This window comes from Camarhynchus parvulus, chromosome 6 (genome assembly GCF_901933205.1).
Source record: "Camarhynchus parvulus chromosome 6, STF_HiC, whole genome shotgun sequence".
NCBI lineage: Eukaryota > Metazoa > Chordata > Aves > Passeriformes > Thraupidae > Camarhynchus > Camarhynchus parvulus.
In genome coordinates, this window is record NC_044576.1 from 35,383,887 (window position 1) to 35,409,936 (window position 26,050).

A 26,050-nucleotide genomic window follows, 5' to 3' on the forward strand; every position below is an offset into this window, starting at 1 on the left:
AACAATTTTAAAGTAATTTTTAAAAATTTCATTATGGTTTTCTTTGCAAGTGCACTTGTTTTCATCCTGGAAAACACAGTTTAGTAGCTAGAAAGTTGCTATTTTTCCATGTTCTGTAGACAAAATGGAATTGTCTTCAGAGTTTCTCGTCTCTTACAGACTGAGATAGCCTGGGAATTAATATGTGGGTGATATTGCACTGCAGTGTAGAACATTTCACTTTAGATTGAAATCCTGTTAATATTATTGGAGTTCTCTGATGAAAATTTGATCAGTGTAATTTGCTAAATCAACTGTGATTTCTAAAGATCTTACACAATTATGGGTTAAAAAAGGTGTGAGTATATGGAGTGTTTCATAATGCAGGTGTATTTAGTGCCAGAGACAAAATTGTGCCGAGTCAAAATGTGAATTGAAACATTTTAGTCGTGTGTGTTACATGATGGTAATATACAAAGCAGTGTTAGTGTTCTGAAACATTCCTACAAGCAGGTGTTTAAGACAACTACAGAGGTAAACTAGCTTTGTGGTTATTTTGGGGATCTTTTTGAACCCAAACTCCTGAGCAGGAAGAAAACATTGCTGAAGCTCATGCTAAAGAAGTCTGAATGGTGAAGAATTAATGCCGGGTAAAATACGTTGAAACGCAGTACTCTTGCTTTAAAGAACAGAGCAAGCACTTTTCTTGCGTGGCTGTGGTCCTTGCATATTTATAATGAAACCCGTTGCGGGGCCAGCAGCTCTGTGCACTGCTGTATCGTTTACAGCTGCAGTAAAGCTCGACAGCTTTTACCAGAAGAGCCCGTCTCTGGGTGCAGCAGGTCGGGCCCGGGTGCTGCCGTTGCCGGCGGTGGGCGCGGAGCCGCGCGGGCCGGGGGCGGTGCTGAGGGCTCGCACCATGGCGGGCGCGGGCGGGCGGGCCGCCGCCTCGGCCGCCTCGGGGTCTTACACGGGCCGCGGCTCTTCCACGCCGGCTGTGGGCGGGCGGACGGAGCACACACCCCGCTACACCCTGGGGCTTCTGCAGACGCCACATAGCTCGGAGAGCACTGGAGGCGCCTGTAGCGGCGGGGTACGGCCGGGCAGCTCCAGCGGGGAAGGCCTCGCAGCCCGCCGGGCTGCCGGGAACAGCGCCGTGAAGCCGTCGGTGTCCGAAAGGGGAGGTACGCTCTCTGCCTGGGCCTTTATCTGTTTCTTTCTGCTGACTTTGCTCGGGTCGGGTTCGAAAGAGCTGTTAAAAGCGGTCCTTACTGAGATGGGGCAGCTGCAGCTAAGCTTCATAGCGACCTTTGTCATTCAGCTGGACAGAACAATGGAAATAGTTCCTTGAAGTAGCTGAGCTCTCTGGTGGGAACAATAAACGTGTTTGAATTGCTGCACACCGTTTGCTTTACAGGGGAGAACCGAAACGTGGGTTTGTGTTTGATTTGTTGGTTGTTTCAGGAGTTCTGTTGCTGTTTGGTTTTGTTTTTATTTTTACGCCTGGCTTTGAAATAGTTTTAAGAGGCTGTCGGTCTCAGTGCGCGGTAAGAATGTTGCGTTCCTACAAGGCAATACTGTTACTTGCCATTCTTTATAAAAATCTACTATCAAAGTCTGTATCTTGGCAGGCAGCAAAAAGAAGTTAAAATTGTGGTATTTTCAGACGAAAAGAAACTATAAAAAGACTTCGAAATTATTTTAACACTTGCTGCAATGAATTCTGATGTACGTGTATCTCCATTGTGTATAAATTGGAAATTAGGTAAAATGCGTTTGGGTATTATATATGACTACTGAGGAATCCTAAAAAAAAAAAAAGCCAAACACAATGCTAATTCAAACAGGACGATCTAAATGTTGGGTTTGAGAAATAGCTGTATATCACTTGGTTCATTTGGTCTTTTAAATTACTGTTTTTCCCCGTTATGCTAGATTCGGTGCCTTCTACAGGAGGTCTCTTATGCCAAAATTCTACTGAACTTAGGCCAAAATCTGAGTGAATGCTGTTTAAAAAAAAATACGCTGATATGTCCACTCTTAAAGAAGTTCCCAGCCAAAGATCTGAGCTAATATTTTTATCACTTGTCACAGTTTTAAGATTAAAAAAAACTCCCAACCAAACAAACGCAAAGAAAAGCCCACCTCACCTGAACAAACTCCAGAATCCCAGTACAGTAGATATTTTTCTACCAGCCGGCCTCGATAAAGACTCATGCAGTTAATTGATCATCGAAAACCATTACTTATGTATTTTGTCTCATGCGTCAGTTTTTAATGTAATATAAGAAACAGAAACATTTGTGTTTGCATGTTTTATAATACATGGAGTTTTTTAAGTGGATCTGCTGTTTATATTTTCATTCATTTTTTAAATCTTAGAAAGCAGTTATCTAAGCTAGATTAAGGATGTCTTCAGTCATCTCAAGAGAATTAAAACCAAGTAAATTACTTAAATAATTTATTGAAAATTTAAAGTGTTCTGAGACAATGATATTTTTCAGGACTTTAAAAATGTAGGTAGATCTTAAATACATGTGTGAAAGAAACTGATGTTAAAAAATACATCCCAAATTACTGTATAATTTCCGAGAGTTGATCCCCATAAATTCATAGGGTTATCATTCCCAAGTGGTTCTTTTTTTTCTTTTATTGTCCTGTTTTTCAAAAGGAATGCTCAGCTTTTAAAAAAGGATTTCATAAACACGTGTACAGTTTTAGATAATGATTTTTCAAATGATGGGCAAATGTGAGATAAAGTTGATTTAAAATATTCTTTCATAAATTTAGAATTCATTAGCATATGAAATGATACTTAGTAAAGTGACTTCCGTTGTATTATTTCTGTTCAACAATGTAAATAATTTTTTTATTAGCACTGCAGGTAATCTCATTGTAAAAGATAATCATTTTAATGCAAGCTTGTTTTCAAAGCAGTCTGATTTATTTCATTTTATACTCTGGAGAGCTTTCATAGAATGACTTTTTTTGGATATCTCTGTTTCTGCTAATAAAAATTGAAGTTTTGTAAGCTGTTTTTTGTATGTTGCTTTCTGAATAAAAACTTGTTGTGGCTGTTTTCATAATTTACTTGTATCTCTCCCCTCAGAATCATATTTTGGGGACAAGAGTTCTTGTGTAGAAAATGCTAACACATTGAATCTCACGAGTTCTTCTTCTGTGCAAGGCCTGAATAGCACATGTATAGGAAAAACACCTCTCTCTTCTGGTAGATCTGGTTGCAGAAGCCATACCCCACTTATGGGATATTCGGGTAAGATTAACAGCTCTTAGAGGAAACAGTCCAACTTATATTTCTGATTTTTTTTTATTAAACAGTTTAATTTTTAATGTGATTATATTAAGATACTAAAACAAACTCAAAACACAATGTGTTTTGTACCACAGAGGCTACTGCCAAGGAACTATACACGAACAAGAATACACTACTTTGTGTACTAAGAAGATGTTTTGGTATTGCGTCCTCTTACTACTTAGTTTGCATTCATGTATGAATTATCTGTGTAGTTAGAATTCAGACTTCTTTCAAATTGTCCAAAATCAAATTTGTGGACATGTAGTGTGGTCACTGAAGAGCCCAAATTCATGCACATCTCTAATCAGGGTTCATTTTTAGCCTTGTAATGCATTAGACATCATGTATAACATAATTATCCAGTTTCTTGATGCAAGTTTTATGTATTTTATGTTGACGTGTTCATAGGTGTAGAACACTAGTTCTCCTAAACGCTTAGTAGCTGATGGTACATCTTGCAGTGCTTCATATGAGCAAAATGGTGTTACAGGGTAATGATGCCTTGTGCCATGTTATATGTATCATATGTGCTCTCATAATGTGAAAGGAATGGGATTTAAAGTTACTTCTCTCACAGTCTGACTAATCATTATCAGTTCAGTCTTTAATGTTCTTAAAGACTGAACTAATAGTGATTCCTTCCTGCATCTGTATATTTGTTTATGCTTGCTCTGTCGTTTGTGATGCTCGTTGATCAATCTTTCATTAATCTGTATTGAATGTAACTGAATATATGCGACTGTTTTACAGTTACATCCTCATCTGCAGTTTCTGCTCATACTGTTGCATCAGTTATTGTAGCTGTAGTAGAAGGAAGAGGCCTTGCCAGAGGTGAAGTAGGAATGGCCAGTATAGATTTAAAAAATCCTGAGATGATATTATCACAATTTGCAGACAATACAACTTACGCCAAGGTATTTTGTAATCTAATTATTGCGATTTACTTTCTTGAAAAAAGCTTATGACTAATGGAAAATTAAATTTCTAGTTTGTGGAAGAGATTTCTCTGAAGTGGAATTAACAAGTTCTAGAAAATGTGCACTGTTGAAAAGACTGCTCTTTTCCTTACTGTGCCTCAGATATGAAAGAGACAAGAATGTTTTTTAAAAGAAAAATAGCCTTTCTGCAAAATACACTGTGGGACTGAGATGCCTCGTTTTGAAGAGCGTTGGGCAATACATGGTAGTAGAACTTGAAAGTATTCTTCACCAGGCAAAACAACTCTGAGAAGTGCATAAATGTGTGTGTGTGATAGAGTAGTTATAGTTCTGGCATTGGTTACATAAATACTCCATCTCAGATTGAAAGGAAATTCACTCAATTTACAGCCAGCACTGCATATGCTGCATTAATTTGGTTAGTAATCTCTGGTTTGTGCAGCAATGGCATTAGTGAAACATCTTATTTCATGGGTTATTTTGTAGTTATGCATGCTAGAAAATAATGTTGCTTGTAGCATCTTTACAATATTCAAAGAAACAAAAGCTCTATTAGGACAGTAAGTAGCTCTGACTCAGAATATAAACAACCATCAAATCTGTTTACTAAAACAGGTGTTGTATAATGTTGTACAATGTATATTGTACAACATTGGTGTGCATTACAGTTGTATAATGTACAATGTTGTATAATGGGTTTCTTTATTTTTAAGCACTAGTGCTTATAGAGCCTGTTCTGGTCTTAATATACATAGCTACATATTGAGCATCCTTTAAAGCTGCCTCTCAGACCGTGGTCAGATTGTTCATTGTTTTCCTGCCTTATCAATATAAAAGCTGGCATTTTCTTTGTACACATATATTCCTAATTTTCCATTAAGATTACTGAGTTCTCTGTTCTGTGCTCAGACCTGATACTGCATTCACCATCCAGTCAAAGAAAGAGAGATGCTAGTGTACAACTGCTTTTCCCCTAATGCAGGAAATGGCCTAACAGCCCAATTTCTTGCCTTGATCTCTCACACCTTTAACAATGTGTGAAAAAATCCATGGTCAGAAGTTTATGTCCGTAGAGGAGACAGAGGAGTTCTGTACCTTTTATTCTTGAGCAAAGGGAGAGGCCGTGGGGCATTTCCTGATGGGGTCTCTCAAGTTGTTGGAGGACTGCAGCCTGCTTTTTATCCTAATCTTCCCGGCTGCAGAACCTTTGGCCGTTCTCTACTGGCTGAGGTACTTGGGAGATACAGACTTCCTGATCTGCCTGCTAAATGTGCTTAATATGCTCCCCCCTGTATAACATATGATACATCACCATTAAAATTAGCTTTAAGTCCACCCTAGCTGAGGAAGTTAATATTCATAACCCTATTAAGTCTTTTGTTCTTCTCAAAGTTCAGGAGTTGAGCATGACCTTGGCTAAGCAGCAATCCGTGTCAATTAGTAACATTTTTTGAAATTAATAGTTTGTCCTGTTACTTCCTTATCTGCAAGTCTGGCCCTACTGCAGGCAGATTCACACAATCTGTTTGTAAAGACACATTCATCGTATTCCTGTCAACAATTCTGTGTTACCTGCTGATCAGCTGTTTACTTACACTCAGAATCCATGCTTTGCCTAGTGATTGGAATCCAGCCTACTGTATTTTCTCTTTCTTGGGCATACTTCTGTTTTTGAACGTTCTGCAGATAATTGCAGGAAAGTTTTCTTGTATTCTTTAAGTTCTTCAAGATTTGCTGAACTGTGATGCTACTGGAAAAAAGTTTCCTAGCGGTTAGCAGCTATGAAGGGCAGTGACAGCCTTCTGACCCCAAATGCCCTTAGATAATTTTTTTTGGTGTATTTTTTGTACTTGTTTACCTTTTTACTGGGACATCATCTGTCCCTTCTTGCACATCTTAACTTGTAAGCAGTTAAAATATAGTCTGTTTTTTCATGTTTCTTCCTTGAGAATTTGTGAATGCTGGTATAAATGAACATAAATGCATAATGTTGTTTGTCCTTTCTTATACAGTAGAAGAGCATATAATCTACTAATAACCCTTACAGGGGGTGTGCGTAACATAAAGCTGGTAAAATATGCACATTTTTAGCTATGTTAATACTGAGATAAATGTTACTAGAGGAGATTAAAACAAAATAAAAATTTAGTCTCAATCAAAAGATTAGTAGTATTCAGACATGTTTTATTTCTTCATCATCCAGAGCACCATTGGCCTTCCATCTGCAAACCCAGAAAGCTGCCATCTGTTGAAATAAGTCCTTTTGCCCCATCATAGCCATGGAACATAGTTTGGGATACTCATTTCTTGCTTCAACAGCAGGCATAATTCTGTGTTCAAATAACAGTGGATAAGCTCTACATTTTGTTTGTTTGTTTTTAATTTAGTTTCATGTATATTTAGATACATATTAATTTGACTCAATTTGACTCACTACATGCTAGTGTAGAAGTTAGCAGATAATTTGGAACTTGAACGGATTCTAAAATACAAGGGTTCTGTATTTTGTTATTGCTGGTCATTATTTAAAATATTTGAGATTATATATTTTTTAAATTGAATTATTTTGAATTTTTTGTCCAGGTTATTACTAAACTCAAGATTTTAACACCACTAGAAATAATAATGTCAAACACTGCCTGTGATGCAGGGAATACAACAAAATTGTTCAGTCTGATAACGGAGCATTTCAAGGTAATATCTAAAATTTCATTCAATGTTTTTGAGTTCTTGTTGATCACTTTTATATGATGGTTGATTTAAGAGTTTTACACAACTTTCAAAATCTTAAGATTTTGTTTTCTGTGATTTTCAGGTCTAATTTTAGAATGGTAGTGAATAAACTAAATACAGCTTCCCTGCTGCTACTTCTAATACTGACAATAACAGAGATAGGTATATTGCTGATGAAAGCTGAAAGTTTTGAATTTGTGGCATTGGGTAATACCGAACCTGGGAAAGATACAGAAATTAAAAAATCAAGCATTCTCCCTCGTTCTCTCAACCTGATAAATCAATGGGGCTGATGTATCATAGAATCGGAAAAAGAGCACTCTCAGGGTAAAAGAGGATAAAATGAACTAGTATAAGTAATTGATGCATATGAAAGCCTCAGAACCTTTAAAAAAAACCTATTAATTACTACCTGAATTGCTTCATTGCTGCAGAGCTGATGGCTTCTTCATGAGTATTCTTTTACTTCCTGACCTCTCTCCTCTCCTCTTTCTCTCACATAAATCACTTGTGCATCACACACCTCCAGTTACATTGACCTGCTTGTGCTAGTAAGCTAGAATTAATACTTCTATGAAGACAGATTGCAGAATCAATTGATAGATTTCTTGGAAACATGTATCACTAGAAAAATACAGAAGTGTCTCTGATGTAACTTTTAAAACTATTTGCTTTCATCTCCATCTTCACAGAATGTGACTTTTACAACTGTCCAGAGAAAATACTTCAATGAAACAAAGGGTTTGGAGTACATAGAACAATTGTGTGCATCTGAATTTAGCACCATTTTCATGGAAGTCCAATCAAAGTATGTTTAAATAAGGAAGATCATACTGTGTCCAGATAAGTTTATAACAAAATTATTTTATGTACTCATTACATATATCTGTGTCAGGTTGCAAAAGTTAGAAAACTCTTAACAGATCTTTTTATTTTGCCCTCCAGTGTTTTTGATATATGTAGAAATGTAAATAGAAAGCTGTTACATAGCCTGTTACAGTTGAGTGGTTTTTTGAGTTTTCACAGCTTTCCACTTAGTCTTTTTAATTCTTTTCTTAAAGATACCTTTCAAGAGCTAGCTGTGAGTGCCTTTCTTTCTGGCCTCAGCAAGCATTTTCTATGTATCAACAATTTTAAGTGCTGATACTTGGTGACCAGGGTCTTCAAATCACATGTGTCTGTTGAAATATGTATGTTCACAATACCAGTGATATAGTGGAGGCTGTCAAGTGTACAGAGACTCAAACATTTACGAACATTTGATCTGTATGAATATATGTTCACTAGGCATGGGTTTGTGCATATTTGAAATATACTGCCTTTTCTGTACTATTAATCACAGTAGTTGCTAAACCACAGTAGTGTAAATGTTATTTCTGTAGTGCACTACTTTTGTGGTATTTCTGTAGCAGTATTCAACATTCATAAAAGATTTTTTTTTCCAAGGTATTACTGTCTTGCAGCTGCAGCAGCTTTGCTAAAATACGTTGAATTTATCCAAAACGCTGTTTATGCTCCTAAATCACTAAAGGTTCGTTTCCAGGGGAGTGAGAAAACAGCTATGATAGATTCATCATCAGCACAAAATCTTGAACTAGTGATTAATAACAGAGATTCTCGGTAAGAATAGTTTTTTCAAGTTACGTTTTTATAAAGATGGATTTCTGTAAGTTTCCTTGATGTTTGTGTCAAAGAACTGACCATTATATTTATTTCTATATGAGAGAACTTGCATACTATTCAGAGCTTCTAAAAAATATCTTGACAGAGAAATATGTTACAATTCAGCACAAAATTTCTAGCACAGGAAATCCTAAACCAAATTGTAGAAAGAGATGATGCATAATCATCTTTACATTGATGTGTATGTTTTATTCAGACTTTAAAAATTTATTTATGCAAAATTTTACAGACTGGGAAACGAAAGAGGCAGTATTTCTGCAAGTTTCTTATGTTGGATTGAAACACCTACATTTTACTCATTTTACACAAGAGACATGCTTCAGCCTTGAGAGATTGTTTTGTTTCCTTTTAGATATAATAGTGGGAAAGAGAGTAATTTCTGTAATGATGGGAATGTGCAGTGTGGTACTTGGTTGCATGGTAGTTTTCCACATTGAGATCAATTCTTGGAGCACTTCCTTAATTGGCAGTTAGTTGCCGTGCAGGCAGAAGAAACTTCAAGGCTTACCTTCTCCAGACTATTACACTTAAGGTTAGCAAGAGAAATACCTGGAACTTGTCAGGTTCTGAGATCCACCTCTGTTTAGATGTCTTCTTAATCACTCTGTTATAAAAAGGGGAGCCTGGAGATTCCTCACTCTCCAAGTACTGTTCATAAGAGCTTTCCCCTTGGGGAGATACAGTAGAACACAGAATGCCTTGTATAGGAAGGTACTTTTGGAGCAATACTTTTCTGAAAAAATATTTTTCTGTTCTTAATTTCACAGATGGTTTTGAGAGAAAGGTTGTTACAGGAGGAACTGAGCAAACTGCTTTAAGTTTCTCTGTTTTTTGTAGCATTATGCAGAATTTTTGCTCATCCATTGGCAAGTTTGAATCAGCCAGACATAGCTATTTTTATTGCATAGATCTTACCCCCAAAGCCTGGTTAGATATCTTTGTATGAGGTATCAGCAGGTAAAAGTTAATAGCACAGGCGCACACCAGAAATACCTAAGTCAAATTTGGGTGCCAATCTTAATTTTGGAGGGACTTGTCTCTTCATTTAACTGTGCAGGGAAATAAGTCCTCAACTGCATAAAGACAGGCACTGTGGATACTCTCTCATATATAGAGTTGTACTTAAGTGTTGTCATCGGTTGCGTCATGCAGTAAATGCACTCTTGATACAACTGGGTTTGAATTTCCCCATTTTTTAAAAATTCTCTTGACTATTGGTTTGCTTTTTTTATACCATGGTATTTCAGGGTGTTTCTGCTCACTCTGTCTGTCTGTCTACCTACCTACCTACCTACCTACCTACCTATCTTTCTACCTGCCTACCTATCTATCTTCATGGTGTGTGTTTTGTGTATTTGTATCAGGCTTCTTCCTGTTCAAGTTCTGGTTTAAATCAATATGTTGTTATGGCCCCGGTATTTCATGGGTCATCTTCCAGCCAATAGCATAGAAGATTTCAGGTTTCTAAAACTATTTGACTGTGTAGTAGGTGTAAATATTATAGATGGCTTGTTCTGCATAAATGCAATCACCTTTAAGTGTGAAACCCTGGGATATGTACCATGTAAAAGCCATAAAACTGACACTAATATGTAGGAATTATAAGCATGTTATTTAGCTCCTATATTGAGTGAAATATGTTCTTTAAAATGATAAAAAATTATTTCTCTTTTTGACTTCTAAGTGTTTTAAATTATTTTCAGGTATGTATTTCAAGTAAATTATTCCGATTAATATTTGATCTCTGATTATAACTTGATAATTTGCCTCCCTGTGTAGGGTTGGTTTGTTCGTTTTAATTAGTCTAATTGAGAGGGAAAATGTGAACTTTACCACTGCAGTAGCAATGAAATACTACTACAAAATATGAATAAAATACTAAGTTAAAATGTATTTCTATACTTACATAATTGAGGGCTAATATTATATTAAATTACATTGAATTACCAAGCTTCCTAAACTGCTGGAGTTCATATAATATATGGCAAACAGGGAGATGCTAAGCATTCCAAGGCATGCCTCAGATTTGTAGGATAGTCTAGCCTATAAATGTCTCCTGACACTTAACATCTCTTTTTTGGTGTATGTATTCTTCACATCTATTTTATTTTCAAAGAAATGGTCACACACTTCTTGGTGTTCTAAATTACACTAAAACTCCTGGTGGAAGTCGAAGACTTAGATCCAATATCCTGGAACCTCTAGTTGATGCTGAAACAATTAACACAAGACTGGATTGTGTTCAGGAATTACTCCAGGATGAGGAGCTCTTTTTTGGTCTTCAAGGAGGTAGTAGTTGATATTGTAACAACTAATACTATATTTCTTTTTAAACATTGTTTTTCTAATATAGGAAAGTATGTAGTGTGACTCAGTATGTTTGAGAAGTATTTTTTAATGGTTTGTTAGGTGACATAGTAAGCACTTAATGTTTTAAAGTAATCTATATTATCATAGCAATGCTTTTTTCAAGTACTTTGATTAGAAAAGTTGAATTTCTCTGAAACAGTGTATAGAAGTCTGTGGGCCAATAGCTTTGTAAAAGAGTTGGAGTTTGTCTCTTTACCTCTGTGGCTGGGTATGTATTATGTTTGACGTATACAAGTATATATAATGTATAAATGAAAAAGCAGACATATTGCTTAAGTAATACTTGGGTATAAATATTTCTTCCTGTTGCTTCATAAAACATATGATCCAGAGGAAGGCAAAATACAATACTAGAATTAGTCCACCTGAAACTGGATCATATAATCTTCATCTGTGTCACAAGAGAAGCACAATTCAATTTCAGAAACAAAAAGTATTTCTGAATTGACATAATCACTGCATGCTTAGGTATAGTAAATCATAAGTATAGTTATGACAAAATAATTCAAATGTTAGCTATTTTAAAGCTAGTTTTTACCCTGTAAATAATTTGTGACAGTAGAATGTAAGAAAAAGATTAGCATTAGTATAGCTAATTAATTGTGTCCTTTCAAAGAAAATGCATCTTATAATTTCAGTTTAATTTCTGATGTGTATACTTTTGTTTTCCAGTTATCTCAAAATTCCTGGATACAGAACAACTACTTTCAGTTTTGGTACAGATTCCAAAGCAGGATACAGTATGTTTCAAAATACGCCTTGGAAAAATCAGTTATCTGTCCGTAACATGCAATATATTAATGTGATGTCTATAATTCATCCTAATTTATGCAAATGTACTTCCAAAAATGTTTGCTCTTTCATCACTTCCCACCTTTATTCTTCATAAGTGTACATTTTATTCAACAGTACTCAGATGGGAGAGAGGAATTTTCTTCACATCAGCATAAATGGAAAAAGTGTTTAGTGACTTACAGTCTTAGTGATTGTTATGTCTAAGAGCAAGATTATTTTTTCATTAGACCTTGCCTCATATATTGGTCTGCATGTTAACACATGTAATACAAGTATCAGAATGGAATAAATACATGTAGTTCACCAGTGAATCTTGGTTGAGACTAGATTCAGCAGTTAACTACAGTGAGCTTGGGGTTACTGAACCTCAGCTCTGTTTCCGCTAAGCATATTGAAACCATGGTGTTAAAAGTTATATTTGCCTACTGTACTTGAGTTGGATATGTCTGCCACTGCTTTTGAGCTTGTATTTATGCTTGTGTGCCAGCATCTTAGATATTCTCAACTCTTTCACCATTCAGTGTCTTCTCACATGCTGATTTACCTGCTTAGATAAAGGATTTGTCTAATTCTAGTTAAAGAAATCAGGTACAGACTCGTACAGGACAGTAGTAATAAATGCAGATAAATCTCTTTAATGACATAATCAAAACCCAGAATGTTTATTTTTCGCAGCTTTCCTTGTAGTAATGTCTAAAATGAATTCATGAGTTCTTCTTAATGACTAAAACTGCCACACAGGATGCTTTTATGTATGCATAGGACCATGTACACCAAACATTTTTACTGCAGTGTTTTCACTGTTGACTGGTTCCAGTATAGCAGAGCATACTATGCACACAACAGACATGCTTATTCAAATGCTAGTTCAGTTGCTTTTATCAAATGCTATATTAGGCTATTCACTATGTTTCATTCCTACTCTCCATAAAAATTTTCATTGTAAATCTTCTACTAGTCAGCAGATGAGATGCGCATCTGAAAAGCCTACAGTTTCAGTTACTAAATGTGTGAGTGGTATGTTCAGCATGAACATTCTTTTATCCTAAGGAGGCGGTCACTCACACAGAATCACAGAGTCACCAGGTTGGAAGAGACCTTCAAGATCATCAGCTTCAACCCATGCCCTAACATCTCAACCTAACCCTGGCACCTAGTGCCACATCCAGTCTTTTTTTAAACATATCCAGGGACGGTGACTCCAACCACCTCCCCAGGCAGTACTTTAAAAAAAGGTTGGGAAAGGTCAATTTTTTTAAAATTACTGCTCTGTCTCCAGGTTATGTCATGCAGTTACAAAGTAGTTAGGAAAAAGTACGAGTTTCTTGAGGGACTAAGTGTCTTTTTTGAAAAAAATTAATATTCATTGCATAAATAACATCTTGCACTTCAAGGAGACTCCAAGGCAGAAAAGCCTTAAACTTCAAAAACTGCTTGATCCAGTCTTGTTGAGATGTGTGCTTGAAATATCATGTCAATGGTGAAATAATTTACTGCCTTTGGGTTGGAATGTATCATGTGCAGAGATTCGCTTGTAACCCTAGTTCAGTTAAAATTCCCGTAAGAACTAATTAGTCAAAGATCCATTCCAGTACCACTTCTTAATGTATGACCACATCAGTTCTTTTGATCTCTGATTCCTTCGTGGGACTTAGACCCCATATTTATTTGAAGATTAGCATTCTTTCATTCATGCATTTAGCACTGTTTAGTTTTGTCTTTACAAAAAAAACTTCTATATGACTAAGTTATGAGATGCCCTCAGCCACAAGAGTAAAGAGATACTATATATGAATGAGAAAAGATTTCACATGGGGTCATGCTCCTATGTTCATGTGCTTATCTACATTTATCTGTGTTATTTCCTTAAAATTCTTTTGCACAGTGTATGTGCATATGTACTGCATATGTTATGCCCTAATGTCAGCAGCAAAATTCTTTATTGTGAATGTTAGTGGGGCATACAAAACAAGGTCAAGGGCTTCTGTGAATGAAAGATTTTGAAAAACAGTCATTACTGTGAAAAATTTTTTGAAGTATTTACTGGATTTTTTTTAATCATATGAGCAGATGTCTAAGATACATGTTTATTAACCAAAGAGAAATCAACCAAACTGGATTATGTTGTGTTTAACAGCATTAATGGAAAAGGTTGTGAGCTTCATTATAATACATTTTGTATTTGCTTTGAAAAAGTCTACAAATTGTGTAGAGCTTGTATAGAGTTAAGTATACATAGAAGATTAAAAGTTTTCACAGCTTGGGCTAGCAGGGTATTCTTAGAGTCAGTCATTATCAGTTCAAACATAGGAAAATCTTAACTATTGATGGACAAACTATCACAGCAGGCACTGTAAAATTTAGGTAAACATTTTTTGTGCAGATGTAAAGTTGTTAAAGTGAGCTTATGAAGTGTTTCAGGAATTTTCATTAAATGTATAAGCCTCTTACTGTTAAGAATATGAGTTCTACTAGTTCTTAAGTACTTTTTAGAACAGTCATACAGATGCCTTCAATATTCAGAAAATTTTTCAACAGGTTAAAACTGCTGAATCAAAAATAACTAATTTAATCTACCTGAAGCATACCTTAGAACTTGTGGAGCCTCTGAAAGTAAGTGGCCTTTGGTTTTTTGGTTATTGTTTTGGGGGCTTGTTTGTTTGTTTTTGGTTTTGTTTTTGTTGTTGTTGTTTGTCTTTTGTTTTTTGTTTTTTTAATAAATTACAGACCATTTTTCCCTTACTTTTATGAAGTGCAGTTTATTAAATTTCATAGAGTATCTCAAGTTGTAAGGGATCGATAAAGTAAAAAAATAACATAATTACAGAACACAATACTGCCAACATACTGCAAAGGTTGATTCTTAACGCCAGTCGGAAATACGCATTTGTGTCTATGCTTTGAAGAACAGGATTCTTACCATTACCTGAATAACGGATTATATACCAAACATTTAACTGAAACTCCTGCTCAGATTCCACAGACTATTTACAAAAATGCTGATTAGCCTCACTGAATCTGAAAACTTTCAGTCCTTTAAAAAGGCTGCAAAAAGAAGTAACTGTCATGTCCATGTTTTAATCTTCAACAGGCTGCTTTAAGAAGCTGTAACACACAGCTGCTAAAGGCTTATTACAATTCTCTTGAAGATACAAGGTATTTCTCACAATACTTAGCTACTGTGTTGGAAACTCTCATCTCAAAAGTGCCTGTAAGATAAAAGATGTTGCATCTTTGCCTATTTATAGCTATGAGTATAGCTCAATTCTTTTGCTTAAAGCTGATTTTAATTATCAGAAAATCTTAATTTTCAGCTAATGAATACAGGGATAAAAGCAAGAGAGCTGGCTGTGATAGTGGAGTTGCTGCTAAACTGAACTCCCTTAAAAATAATTCTGAAAAGACAAGAGTATTGGTTTCCTAGAGTCTCCATAATAATGCAAAAATCAAGTGTTGTGTATTTGAAAAAAAAATGTATATTTGAGAAATAATTTATATCTCCCAAAGATGTGAATAGTATTTTTATTTTTATTTTTATTTAGACTTTGGTATAGTCATGATTCATTCTGAGGTGAAAATAGAAATGTAATGTAGTGTTTTGTTTTAACAGTAGAAAATTTAAAAGTAGCTTCACTTATTTGTAATACTGCTACTTGTAATTTGGGGATGGTACTGCAAGTAAAAATCATAAAGTATTATGTATCTAACTAGTGATACAACTGATATTGCAGATTTGGAATTATACTTGAAAAGATTACAAGTGTAATTAATGATGATACAAGATACACAAAAGGATGTCTGAGTATGAGGACCCAGAAGTGCTACGCTGTTAAGCCTAACATCAATGAATTCCTTGACATAGCTCGTAGAACATACACAGAAATTGTTGATGACATAGCAGGTATTTCTAAACTAAAATTTGTATTTATTTGGAGTTTAAAGTAGATGGCACTTGACATATAGAAGCCATGTAATTGTATGTATTATAACCTTCTCATATGTAAAAAGTATTTAGTATTGGTATGGATGGATTGCCATTGATAAACAACTGAGATTCTCCATTTCTGGATAAAAACTCAGTTTTATCTTAATAAAATTGAACAATTATATTGTGATTCCTGTATTCAAAGCTCTGTTAGTCCTTGTTCTTCTCTTAAATTGCAAAAAAGTTGAAGTAATGGAACAGAATTACTCCATCTAAAACATTCTGCATAAAACATGTAAATCTTTGGTTTAGTTTCTTTATTTAAAGTATCTGTGTTCTATGTTCTTTATATTTTAAGCAGTCTTGATCTATCTGTGGACTACCTTTTAGCTAAAGTATTAAGAGTTGGAAAATATGAACAAAAGGAGTTTTAGCATGATGTGCATTACTGTGTTTTACTAACCTTCCTGTTTATCATTATGTTAAAATAGAAGAAAAAAGTTTTGTCTGAAACTGATTTCCTTTTTTTTAGTTTAAATTATTGATTTCTAGAAAGGACCATCTTAGTTTAGTCTATAGTCGGAAACCTTAAAGAGCATCAGAAACTTTAGCACCTGTCATATGTCATGAAGTTCCTGTTTTATTCTAATCCTATATTCATACATAGTGAAAAATACAGATGGTACTAGTTTGGTATTTCTGAAACCTTCCATTAGCAGTTTCCATCTTTGTACCACCACAAGGAGGAGAGAGAGAGGCGTGTACCTGAATGTATGTAATTTGGGTTAAATCTTTGTGTGTGGTATGTAGGTATGATAACGCAACTTGCTGAAAAGTACAGCCTGCCCATGAAAACAAGTTTCAGCTCTGCTCGTGGATTTTTTATCCAAATGAATGCTGATTGTTCAACATTACCTAATGGCCAGCTTCCTTCAGAATTTACAAAGGTATCTGTACAAAATATATTTTAGCATAATATATTTACTTTATTTACTATACTTTGTTTACTTTATATAATATATCAATAAACTGCACATTATGCAGTAAATAACAATAAAAATAATTTCACTGAAGATATTTAGAAGTAAATGAAGTTTTAAGTGGGATCTTTTTATAACTCCCCTATATTCAGTTATATAATCAAAAATGTGCAAGTACATGCAATTATATTTTGTGCAAGAATAAAGCTGTATATCTTGCTAATTGTTATCTTAAATGGAATTTTCATAAAAAATTATGTAGTAAAAATGAAACTGGACATTGCTTTTTCTCTTTTGTTTCCCCATATGGTTCCCAATTCTGGTTTTAGAAGCTGTTTTTCCTACTGATAATGAGGTGAGCTCTTACCGTTGGTTTCAATTCCCCTTAGATCACGAAAATGAAAAACACATACAGCTTCACTTCAGCAGATTTAATAAAAATGAATGAAAGATGTCAGGAGTCCCTGAGAGAAATATATCACATGACCTACTTGTAAGACCTCTTAAAACTATTATATAAATAGACTTATTTATATAAATATACTTATTTAATAAATATACTATATTTATTAATAAATAAATACACTTTGCTAAGTATATTTATTTTCTCCAATTATCTGTACATGGGCTTTCAAAGCTCTCTTTCTGTTAAATTATGGCTACTTACAGCCATATTCTAAAGCAACACTGTTCAACTGTACCTACTGAGACAAAAAACCCCCCATAAATCGTGTATTGTATTAAACATGTTTGCAAATATATTGGCATTTATTAATAGAAGTGGTCATCATGTAAATCTTTAATGGATGAATTACCTGCGCAAAATGGCACAATGAATGCATTAGTTTTGGATCTGTAATGCAGAATTGGTACTTTTAGTCAGTTCCTTATATTTAGAGCAGAACTGTCTATTTCTGTATCTTGTCCTTGCTGCATGTCATGGTGCTCTCCTCTGATTCACAGCTTAGTAGGTGTAATGTTACCTGTCAGTTGAATGGAAATTCTTTCTAGCAACCATGTAGGGTTTTTTTAACATGAAGATCTAAGGGAATTAGAGTCACATTTCCCATGTTAATAAAACATACTTGATTCCATAGCTATGTTTTTATTTCATTCTCTGTGTGAAGCTTTCACGTGAGCTGTTGGTATTTGAGATGTGTGTCTTATGTCTGATCAGCAGAATGTTAGCTTGAGATGATGGTACAAGATCTTAATTTTCTTTCAAGAAATTTATACATTTGTTTGCATCTGGTATACATGATTGCATTTTATGAGTGACCTTTTATCCTAAGGTATGCAGCATGGACATTATAAATCCTTCATTTTTGTAAGCTGTATAAAGTGACAGGTGTGCTGTGCAACAGCTGAATCCGTGTCTTTTTTCAGAATAGTGTGTAAACTACTGAATGAGATCTATGAACACATTCATTGCTTATACAAGCTGTCCGACATTGTGTCTATGCTGGATATGCTGCTTTCATTTGCCCACGCCTGCACTCTTTCCGATTATGGTAAGTTTCTTCCTTGATTCTGTTATGGGTTAGATAAAGACCCTTCTGATGGAGAATAACCAGACTATTTTGTTTGATTCCATTCTTTTTCTGTCTCAGTAGTCTTTAGGTGGGTGTCTCTGCTCTGTCTTTGCCAGTTTTATGCTGATGTTCTTTCTGCTTCCATTCATCAAAATTAAATTCTGCTAGTTAGCTGCCATAAGCCTTCCCAGTCACTCTTCTCGAAATAGACAGTTTAAGCATATTCCACTCAAAAGCATGAAGTGTATGGATGCTCTCTGTTTATGCCTTTTTCTGTTCCATTACTGCTGGTATATAAAGGAGCCATGTGTAATTGGTTCAGAAAATAACTGTATTCTGACAGAAATCCGTAGAGATAGTTCCAGCATCAAATGGATCTTTGTAGGCGTGGTACATTTCCAAATAATCAGTATGGTAACATATGACAAAAATAGAAGGAATGCTACTTTCCTGTTTAGCATGCAAATGCAGAGTACATATCTAGAAGTAACAGGAGTCCACGACCCGTGTACTTTATAAAAATACTTCATCTCTTTTCATTTTTATTACTGGAGTTCAGCCCTACTTACTAGGGAACAAAACCACAGAACATTAATTTAGAAATAAAGTTTCAGTCATGGGTTTCTTTTTATAGTCATAAATTATGAAGGCTTGCATGGTAATGAGAATCTGTACCTGAAAGTGGCTGGTAATTCTTCCCAAGAGCTCTGCTCTGGAAGAATTAACTTTATTTCAAAACATACTAGCTTAGTATTGTAAAGGTTCCCAGACTAACTCCTCAGTGTTTTACATCTTTTTTCTTCATTTAGTTCGTCCAGAATTTACCGATACTTTAGCAATCAAGCAAGGATGGCATCCCATTCTTGAAAAGATAGCTGTGGAAAAACCTGTGCCTAACAACACGTACCTGACAGAGGGCAACAATTTTGTCATTATTACAGGACCAAATATGAGTGGAAAATCAACATACCTGAAACAGATTGCTCTCTGTCAAATTATGGCACAGATTGGTGAGTAAGAGTGTACAGTATTAATCATCTTCTGCAGCACATTTTTTTTCTGGTTAAAATTATTTATAAAAGTTGAGTGATTTAGCTTCCAGAATAACATTATATCTAAATAAAATACTAACAGGTAATTTGGTAAATTTCTTCTACTAGCTCATGCATTGCTTTACAGAGGCAACTGTAAGGTTTTTCATCTGCCGCTGGAAACATATGGGGCCCCATCTATGTGCCTTGAAGCCTCCCCAGTCTGTCTTCAGAGAAGCACAATTGCATGCCCTAATTCTTTGGAGCACCCTAATCCAATCTAGCACCTTCTGCTAGATTGATAGTGAATGTCCTTCAAGTATGCTGATCAGACACGTTAGTCATCCAAAAGAAACACGTGACTTTGAGCATACTTAAATTCCATAGAGAAACATGTTTCCAGACAAGTGCAATTAGTAGATAAATAATCAACTACTTCAAATAAAAGTAGTAACAAATATTGCAGCATTCTGTTACTAAAGTTATAAAAGGAAACCAACTATTTGTAATGTCTAACTGAGATTTGTTCCCTTATTCAGGAATTCCTCATGACTTTTTTCTTAAAAGTAAGTCTGGTAGCATATGTCAAAGACCTAACTGTATAGAATGAAGCTACTTAGTGGTGGAGAATAAAATTTATCTATCACACATTTGTGGGTTCAGTCCCTAATAACTGCAAGTTCTTGAGGAATTGCTCTCAAAACTGTGAGTTTAATATGAATAAAGCAGACTGAAGTTTTTGGCAGAAGGTTCCTGTTTTTTCCTGTTCAGTAAAACTGCTATGCTTTGAGGTCTGATAAAGGCAACATCATCTTGATTTTGGGTAACTAACATTTCTTCGGATTAGTAAATCAGTGGCCACAGAAATGTAAAACAATCCTAGAGTTCTGCATCTGTTTAGACTGACAAACAGCTTCAGGCATATGATTTCTTACAAGTTTCACTGATAAGCTTCCTAATTATCCTATCTATATAATAACTTCTTTCTTATAAATTAATGGTAGAACGTAATTTACAAAACTTTATCAAGTAAGATGCTTTCTCTGCTGTGCACAAAAACCAAGTGTAAAAGTAATTTTTTTCCCAGTGATGTATTCAGGCAAATGTTTTAGTGATGAGAGAAACTTGCATTTTACTTGCTTTGTAGGTTCTTATGTCCCAGCAGAGTATTGTTCTTTTCGAATCGCAGAACAGATTTTTACCAGAATAGGTATGGATGATGATATTGAAACAAATGCATCAACATTCATGAAGGAAATGAAAGAGGTATGAAATATAGCTATCCAGGTCCAAGGCCCATTTCTATTTCCACTGAAAGAGTGTACTTTGAAAAACAGTAAAAAGTTCAGCCTTCCTCTCTTTTATGATAAACCGTAGAAAACTAGGCATCTCTTAAATAGAAAGATATTCCAGTGTGAATAAAAATCAGTGCTTTGTTGGATAGTACTTCCAATATTTTTGGGTCAGCTTAGATGTTAAATTATCATTTGTTGGGGCCTAAGCTCTCTCAGTGTCCTCTCACAAACTGATATAATTTTAAGGATAAGTGATATGTTCAGCAAAAAAGAGAAAGAATGCTGTAGTGTGACTCTGCTTGATTAGAATTGACAGCTGTTTGAAAGCTTTGAGAAGGTAAAATTGCTGTATCTCAAGAGATTTCTTTTTTAAATTTCTGCATTATGTTCCATCTGAATAACATAAAATTCCTTTTTAAAGGAATTTATACGAATGATAACACTTTGAATATTTTTCTAGATAACGTACATCATACAAAATGCTAATGATAAGTCACTCATAATTATTGATGAACTTGGCAGAGGTACCAGTGCTGAAGAAGGTATTGGAATTTGTTATGCTGCCTGTGAATATCTGTTGAACTTAAAGGTAATTCTGTTTTAAAGGAATTTAAGCCTTAGAATTGTTTTGTCATCCTGAAAGTAAATACAGTATTTTCTCATAATTTAACAACAGTTTTGCAAAGATTTCTTGGCTAGATATGGTGTTTTGCATAGCCAGTGAATAGTAAGAATTGCAGTGATAGAGGAAACATGCTGACATAAGCTGCAGTTCTGTTCACTGGTTGTTGTGATTTAACCCCAGTCGGTTGCTAAACACCACGCAGCTGCTCGCTTGCTCCCAAGCAAGAGCCCAAGCCCAAGGACTTGTGGGCTGAGATAAAGATGGTTTAGTAAGTAAGGAAAGCCATATGCAGAAGCAAAATACAGAATTCATTCACTGCTTCCTATTGGCAGGCAGATGTTCAGTCGTTTCCTGCCTAGGAATGCCGTTTCCTCACAGTGACTGTTACCAGAACGCCAAATGTCCCTCCTTCCTCACAGTTCTTATTGTGGTGGTGTAGTATGGTGTGGGATATCCCTGGCGTGAGTTTGGGTCAGCCATCCTGGCTGTGTCCCCCTACAGCTCCGTGAACACCCCCTAGTCTGCTTGCTGGTGGGACAGGGTGGGGAGCAGAACAGCCCTTGGTGCTGTGCAAACGTTGCTCTGCAGTAGCTAAAACATGGGTGAGTTATTAGTATTGTCTTGGTCACAACTCCAAAGCAACCCAACACAAACTACTATGAAGAAAACTAGCTCTAGTCCATTTAAAACCAGAACACTGGTCACCATATCTTTTCAGCTTGCTTGCAAGCTTGTAACTCTGTCTAGAAGGAGAATAACCCAGTCTGTTTAGTTTTACTTATTTAGTTTAGTTTTAGTTTTGCTTTATGCTTGAATGTTAAAAGCGAACCTCTTTACCTGGGGCTACCTTTCAAAGTACAGTGGTAGTTCCACACAACTTATGAATTGGTCACAGAGGTTAGAAACTTATTTAGAAAAGTGGCAGGTAATTTTAGATGGATTGCAAGTTTCACCTCTGTTGCTAGTTATGTGATCAATCTCAGGGGGCTGTTATGAACCTTTTCAGTGTGCAGGTGTTTGTTTCTCCTCAGACTTTATTCAGAGTACTTCTGAGGGGGTTTTGGTTTGAAAAGCTCAGATACTTTCTGTCACTTGTACTTTTGATAAAGAATTCATTGAGAGAATTAAGCAACCATTTGACAGTCATTCCAGTCCACACCAGTCGGATTTTGTAAGCATAGTGGATTCTTACTTGTTTCTGATATTGTTTTCCTTCTTTTGAGAAATGAGCAGAAGAATTCTCAGTTGGAAAAGATGTACTTGCCAATGCTAGAACGCATCCCTTAAGGATTTTTGTTTGCTTTAGTAGTGTAAAGACAGCTTTTCAGTGTTTTGGAGGAAAACCTGGACATCTGTGAGATTATTTAATTTTTCTTATTTATTTTAATTTATTTCTGGATCATTGCCAAAATAAATTTTCTTTCTTGTTTCCTTATTTAGGCATTTACACTGTTTGCTACACATTTCCTGGAACTATGTCATATAGACGCTTTATATCCCAATGTGGAAAACTACCATTTTGAAGTGCAACATGTGAGAAGCAGTGCTGGAAATAAGGAGAAAATTGCTTACACTTACACACTTTCTAAAGGATACACAGAGGAAAAGAACTACGGTAATTGATTCTACTGTGACTTACAGTTATCAAAAGTTACACAAGATACTATTTCAGTTATTAGGCATCGAACAGTGTTTTTTCTGATGACAGGTTTCTCTTGAGTTTGTGTCTCTCTCAAAATTACGTGTTTTAGGTAACCACATAGTGAGATAGCTGTTTTGGGTAGTATGAAGAACTTACATGATATTTTGTAGTGAAAAAAAAATCTTACTGATGCTGGTATCTCCTTGATTCATGTCTGTTTGAATGAGTTGAGTCATTCTGAGCATATGCTACTTGAGTTCATTTTATCTGCACTTATGGAAGTGAATGAATGTATGTATGGCAGACACATCTTTAAGTTCTGTAGTGACTTGATGTGTCTGCCATAAGCAGTGATATGACTGGTTAACAGCAGGTTGGCCCTTTTAGATTAGCAAAAAGGAATCAAGTTTCTTTAAAAAAGGAGAGGAATTTTACAGGACATTAGGCTAAGACAATTTTGAGAGGGTCTACAAAAGCATCAGAGTTCTCTGAAAAGTGGATTTACTTATCTTTTAACTTCAGAATAAATTAAAGTATAGATTGTACAGATTGATTAATTATGGGTCAAGAGTGAATGACAAAGATTTAAAGAAATCTGTATGTTTCCAAATACTAGATTCGGATGTTGATTGCTTGATTTAGGTAACATTTAAGCAAGAGGAAATTAGCTACATGTGACTTTTGCCAGCTATTGGTAGCTGAAGACTACAAACTATTCCAGCTAAGCTTCAAGTAACAGGACTTAAAACTCACCTTGATCGGAATTTCAGAATAAGTGTGTTTAACTTCAGCAGCACAAGCTCAATTTTAGATGCTACACCAACATTAACTCCACTGAATTGTATGTTTAGAGAGTAATTTCTAAGAACAGGAGACCTTTAGAAACTCAGTGTTCGTGTCTTGGCTTTACCTTACTTTGAGTAAAGTCACATTCTAAGAAAGGATGCAAGGGCTCTTCATGACCCTTTTTCATTTTTAAACCTGTAGTATTAAACCATCCAATGAACCACAGATTTTCCAGGGGCATGGATAAAGGAAGAAGTTAAAAAATCATGTTAGGACAGGAAAAAATATCTGCATCTCTTTCTTACTGTCAGTATCTGGAAGTGTGCCTGTTGGCAACAAAGAAGTTGAAAAATGACATCCCTGTCCACTGGATGTCTGGATATAATTGACAGTGCAGTTAGCAAAACCGCTGTATTTTCTGCCAAATTAAAAAACCTGAACCAAGAAAGCTGTTAACACCATGGTGCCAGTTTTTTTCCTTTTAACTCCCTAACATGTCTCATTCTACCTATTTATGGTATTACTGGCAGTAGCTTGATGTTGAGGTGTGTTTCAGAGATAGCATTAAAACAAAGTAGACGTTTAATTTTGTATCTCTCCAAACCTTATTGTTCATTAACAAAAAAAAAAAAAAAATCCAAAACAAGAAAAACCCAAAACCAACCCCCTCCCCCAAAAAAAGAAACCCCAAAAAACCCCCCACACACAAAGAGAAAATACACTGAAATTCTGGAAGGCGTAAAATGGAAGGTAGGGATAAAAATTATATTAAAAAATCCTGATTTGTGTTTTATATGTTTAGGACTAAAAGCAGCAGAAGTGTCTTCCCTACCATCATCCATAATTTTGGATGCAAAGGAAATCACAAGTCACATTGCAAAACAAATTTCGGTATGTAGTAGAAAATTATAATGCTGTATTTCACAGTTTTTATACTACTCAAATGTATTATCAGTTTCTGAAAGGTTACAGGATAAGTGCTGCCTATGTTTTAATGAAAATAGATTTCATTAAACTTTGTATTTCTGGAGCCAGTTCTTAAAGATTATACTGAAGGTCACTGTTAGATGACAACACAAAATGGCCCTTTGGGTAAAGGAGTATTGGTGTAATGTTTGTATGCAAACCAAGGATTGGGAGATCAAAAACAGGCTAGAAAATAGCTAATACTAGTGTTTGTTTTTTTTTTTAATAGAACATAATTTCGTGTTTTAATGTATGTATATTTTTAAGAACAGCACAGACAGAAGAGCACTCCTAAGATGATGAAACAGAGAGCTGCATACCAGTTAGCAATGAGATTGGTTCAGACTGCCAGAAATTCTCGACTGGACCCTGACAGTTTGCGTGTATATTTGAAAGCCCTGAAGAAAAAGTATGAAGCCAGTTGTCCCACACCCAGAGAAAATGATGAGCAACAGTAACATGTAACATAGGCTGTTCTAATTTTTATGACTGCAAGATGATTCTGGTTTTTCCCACAGTATTAGTACAGTCTTTTTACGTAGTGTTATATTTTTAATTATTAGTCTAAATTACATTCAAGTAATGGAAGACCATATCCTCTATGGGTTTTCCCCACCCTGACATACCTGGAATAAAAGCATTTGCCCTCTCTGAGGAACACAATTCTTTTTGACAACAAATACAAATAATTTTAGAGCGGCACTGGGAGGGAAGGACTGGGGCAACTCTAAGGAACTCAGAATTTCAGGCGTGATACAAAAGAAAGCTCAGATTGCAAAAAGGGAAACGTGTGCCCAAATTGCTTCAAACCAGTTTTGCTGTCTGTTCTTGTTCAGTTGTGTCTTCTGAAAATGAGACCATTTTATTCACTTTGCTGTGCTAAACGCTTCTCACAATGCCAGGAAACATGATACTAAAACTTGAAGGAATTTGGATGTGTAAAAACAAGCTGTTCTCTCCAAGGTGTTTGGTGTTAGTTGGCGGTAAAGGATCCGGTTTTTTCTCATACTCCTCTTGCTCAGTCTCCAAGTCGCTGCAGGATTTCCAAAGACCCTGCAATGGAGAAGCCTCTCAGCATGTTCATTCTGATCACACAGAGATACTGGGAGGGGAAGAGAATGGATAAAGGTGAAATTTCCCTGAGAAAAGGCTCAGAGATCAGGGTGTTCACTGGTGGCATGGGCTGGGATTAGGGCTGAGCAGCACCAAAACTGGAGCACATCAACCATTCAGCTTTCCCCTCATGTTTTATCAGAGGGTTTATGGTCCTGCCAAGAGACAGATGTTAATTAAAGGGTCCCAGCTGAGCCATGACAGTAATCTCTTCTGTTCAAGCTGGTGTTTTTTTGACACCTTCATTAGCCACACTCTCCAATACTTAGCCCTGGGGTTTGTTCCTGTTTTTCTTTCAGCCTTATATCCAACTTTCTACCCCTTTTCTTCTCTCTGTCTGG

At 35.6% G+C, this 26,050-nt stretch overlaps 1 protein-coding gene across 5 annotated transcripts; it reads left to right on the forward strand.

Annotated features, from left to right (window-relative positions):
- The first annotated feature begins 81 nt into the window (after positions 1-81).
- Positions 82-26,019, forward strand: MSH4 (mutS homolog 4). 5 transcript variants are annotated; one of them, XM_030950667.1, is made up of 20 exons: positions 82-1,163; positions 3,089-3,253; positions 4,046-4,209; positions 6,817-6,927; positions 7,659-7,774; positions 8,413-8,586; positions 10,766-10,938; positions 11,692-11,759; positions 14,353-14,427; positions 14,906-14,970; positions 15,546-15,715; positions 16,550-16,686; positions 17,049-17,074; positions 18,106-18,230; positions 19,061-19,261; positions 20,430-20,548; positions 21,038-21,166; positions 22,643-22,817; positions 24,433-24,521; positions 24,869-26,019. In XM_030950667.1, the coding sequence occupies exons 1-20, from the start codon at positions 716-718 to the stop codon at positions 25,052-25,054; spliced, it is 2,916 nt and encodes a 971-aa protein (XP_030806527.1). In that variant the 5' UTR covers positions 82-715; the 3' UTR covers positions 25,055-26,019. The 5 variants fall into 5 exon arrangements, with proteins under 5 accessions (XP_030806527.1, XP_030806526.1, XP_030806529.1 ...); XM_030950666.1 differs by lacking the exon at positions 17,049-17,074 and adding an exon at positions 17,109-17,212; XM_030950669.1 differs by lacking the exon at positions 17,049-17,074 and adding an exon at positions 17,109-17,212 and having other exon boundaries at positions 19,193-19,261.
- Positions 26,020-26,050: the final 31 nt, after the last annotated feature.

Excerpts from the sequence above, each read along its gene's own strand:
- MSH4 (XM_030950666.1), top strand. The coding sequence starts at position 716 with ATGAAACCCGTTGCGGGGCCAGCAGCTCTGTGCACTGCTGTATCGTTT. Across the intron at positions 6,928-7,658 it reads TGATAACGGAGCATTTCAAG|AATGTGACTTTTACAACTGT; the intron begins GTAATATCTAAA and ends CCATCTTCACAG. Across the intron at positions 11,760-14,352 it reads AGATTCCAAAGCAGGATACA|GTTAAAACTGCTGAATCAAA; the intron begins GTATGTTTCAAA and ends ATTTTTCAACAG.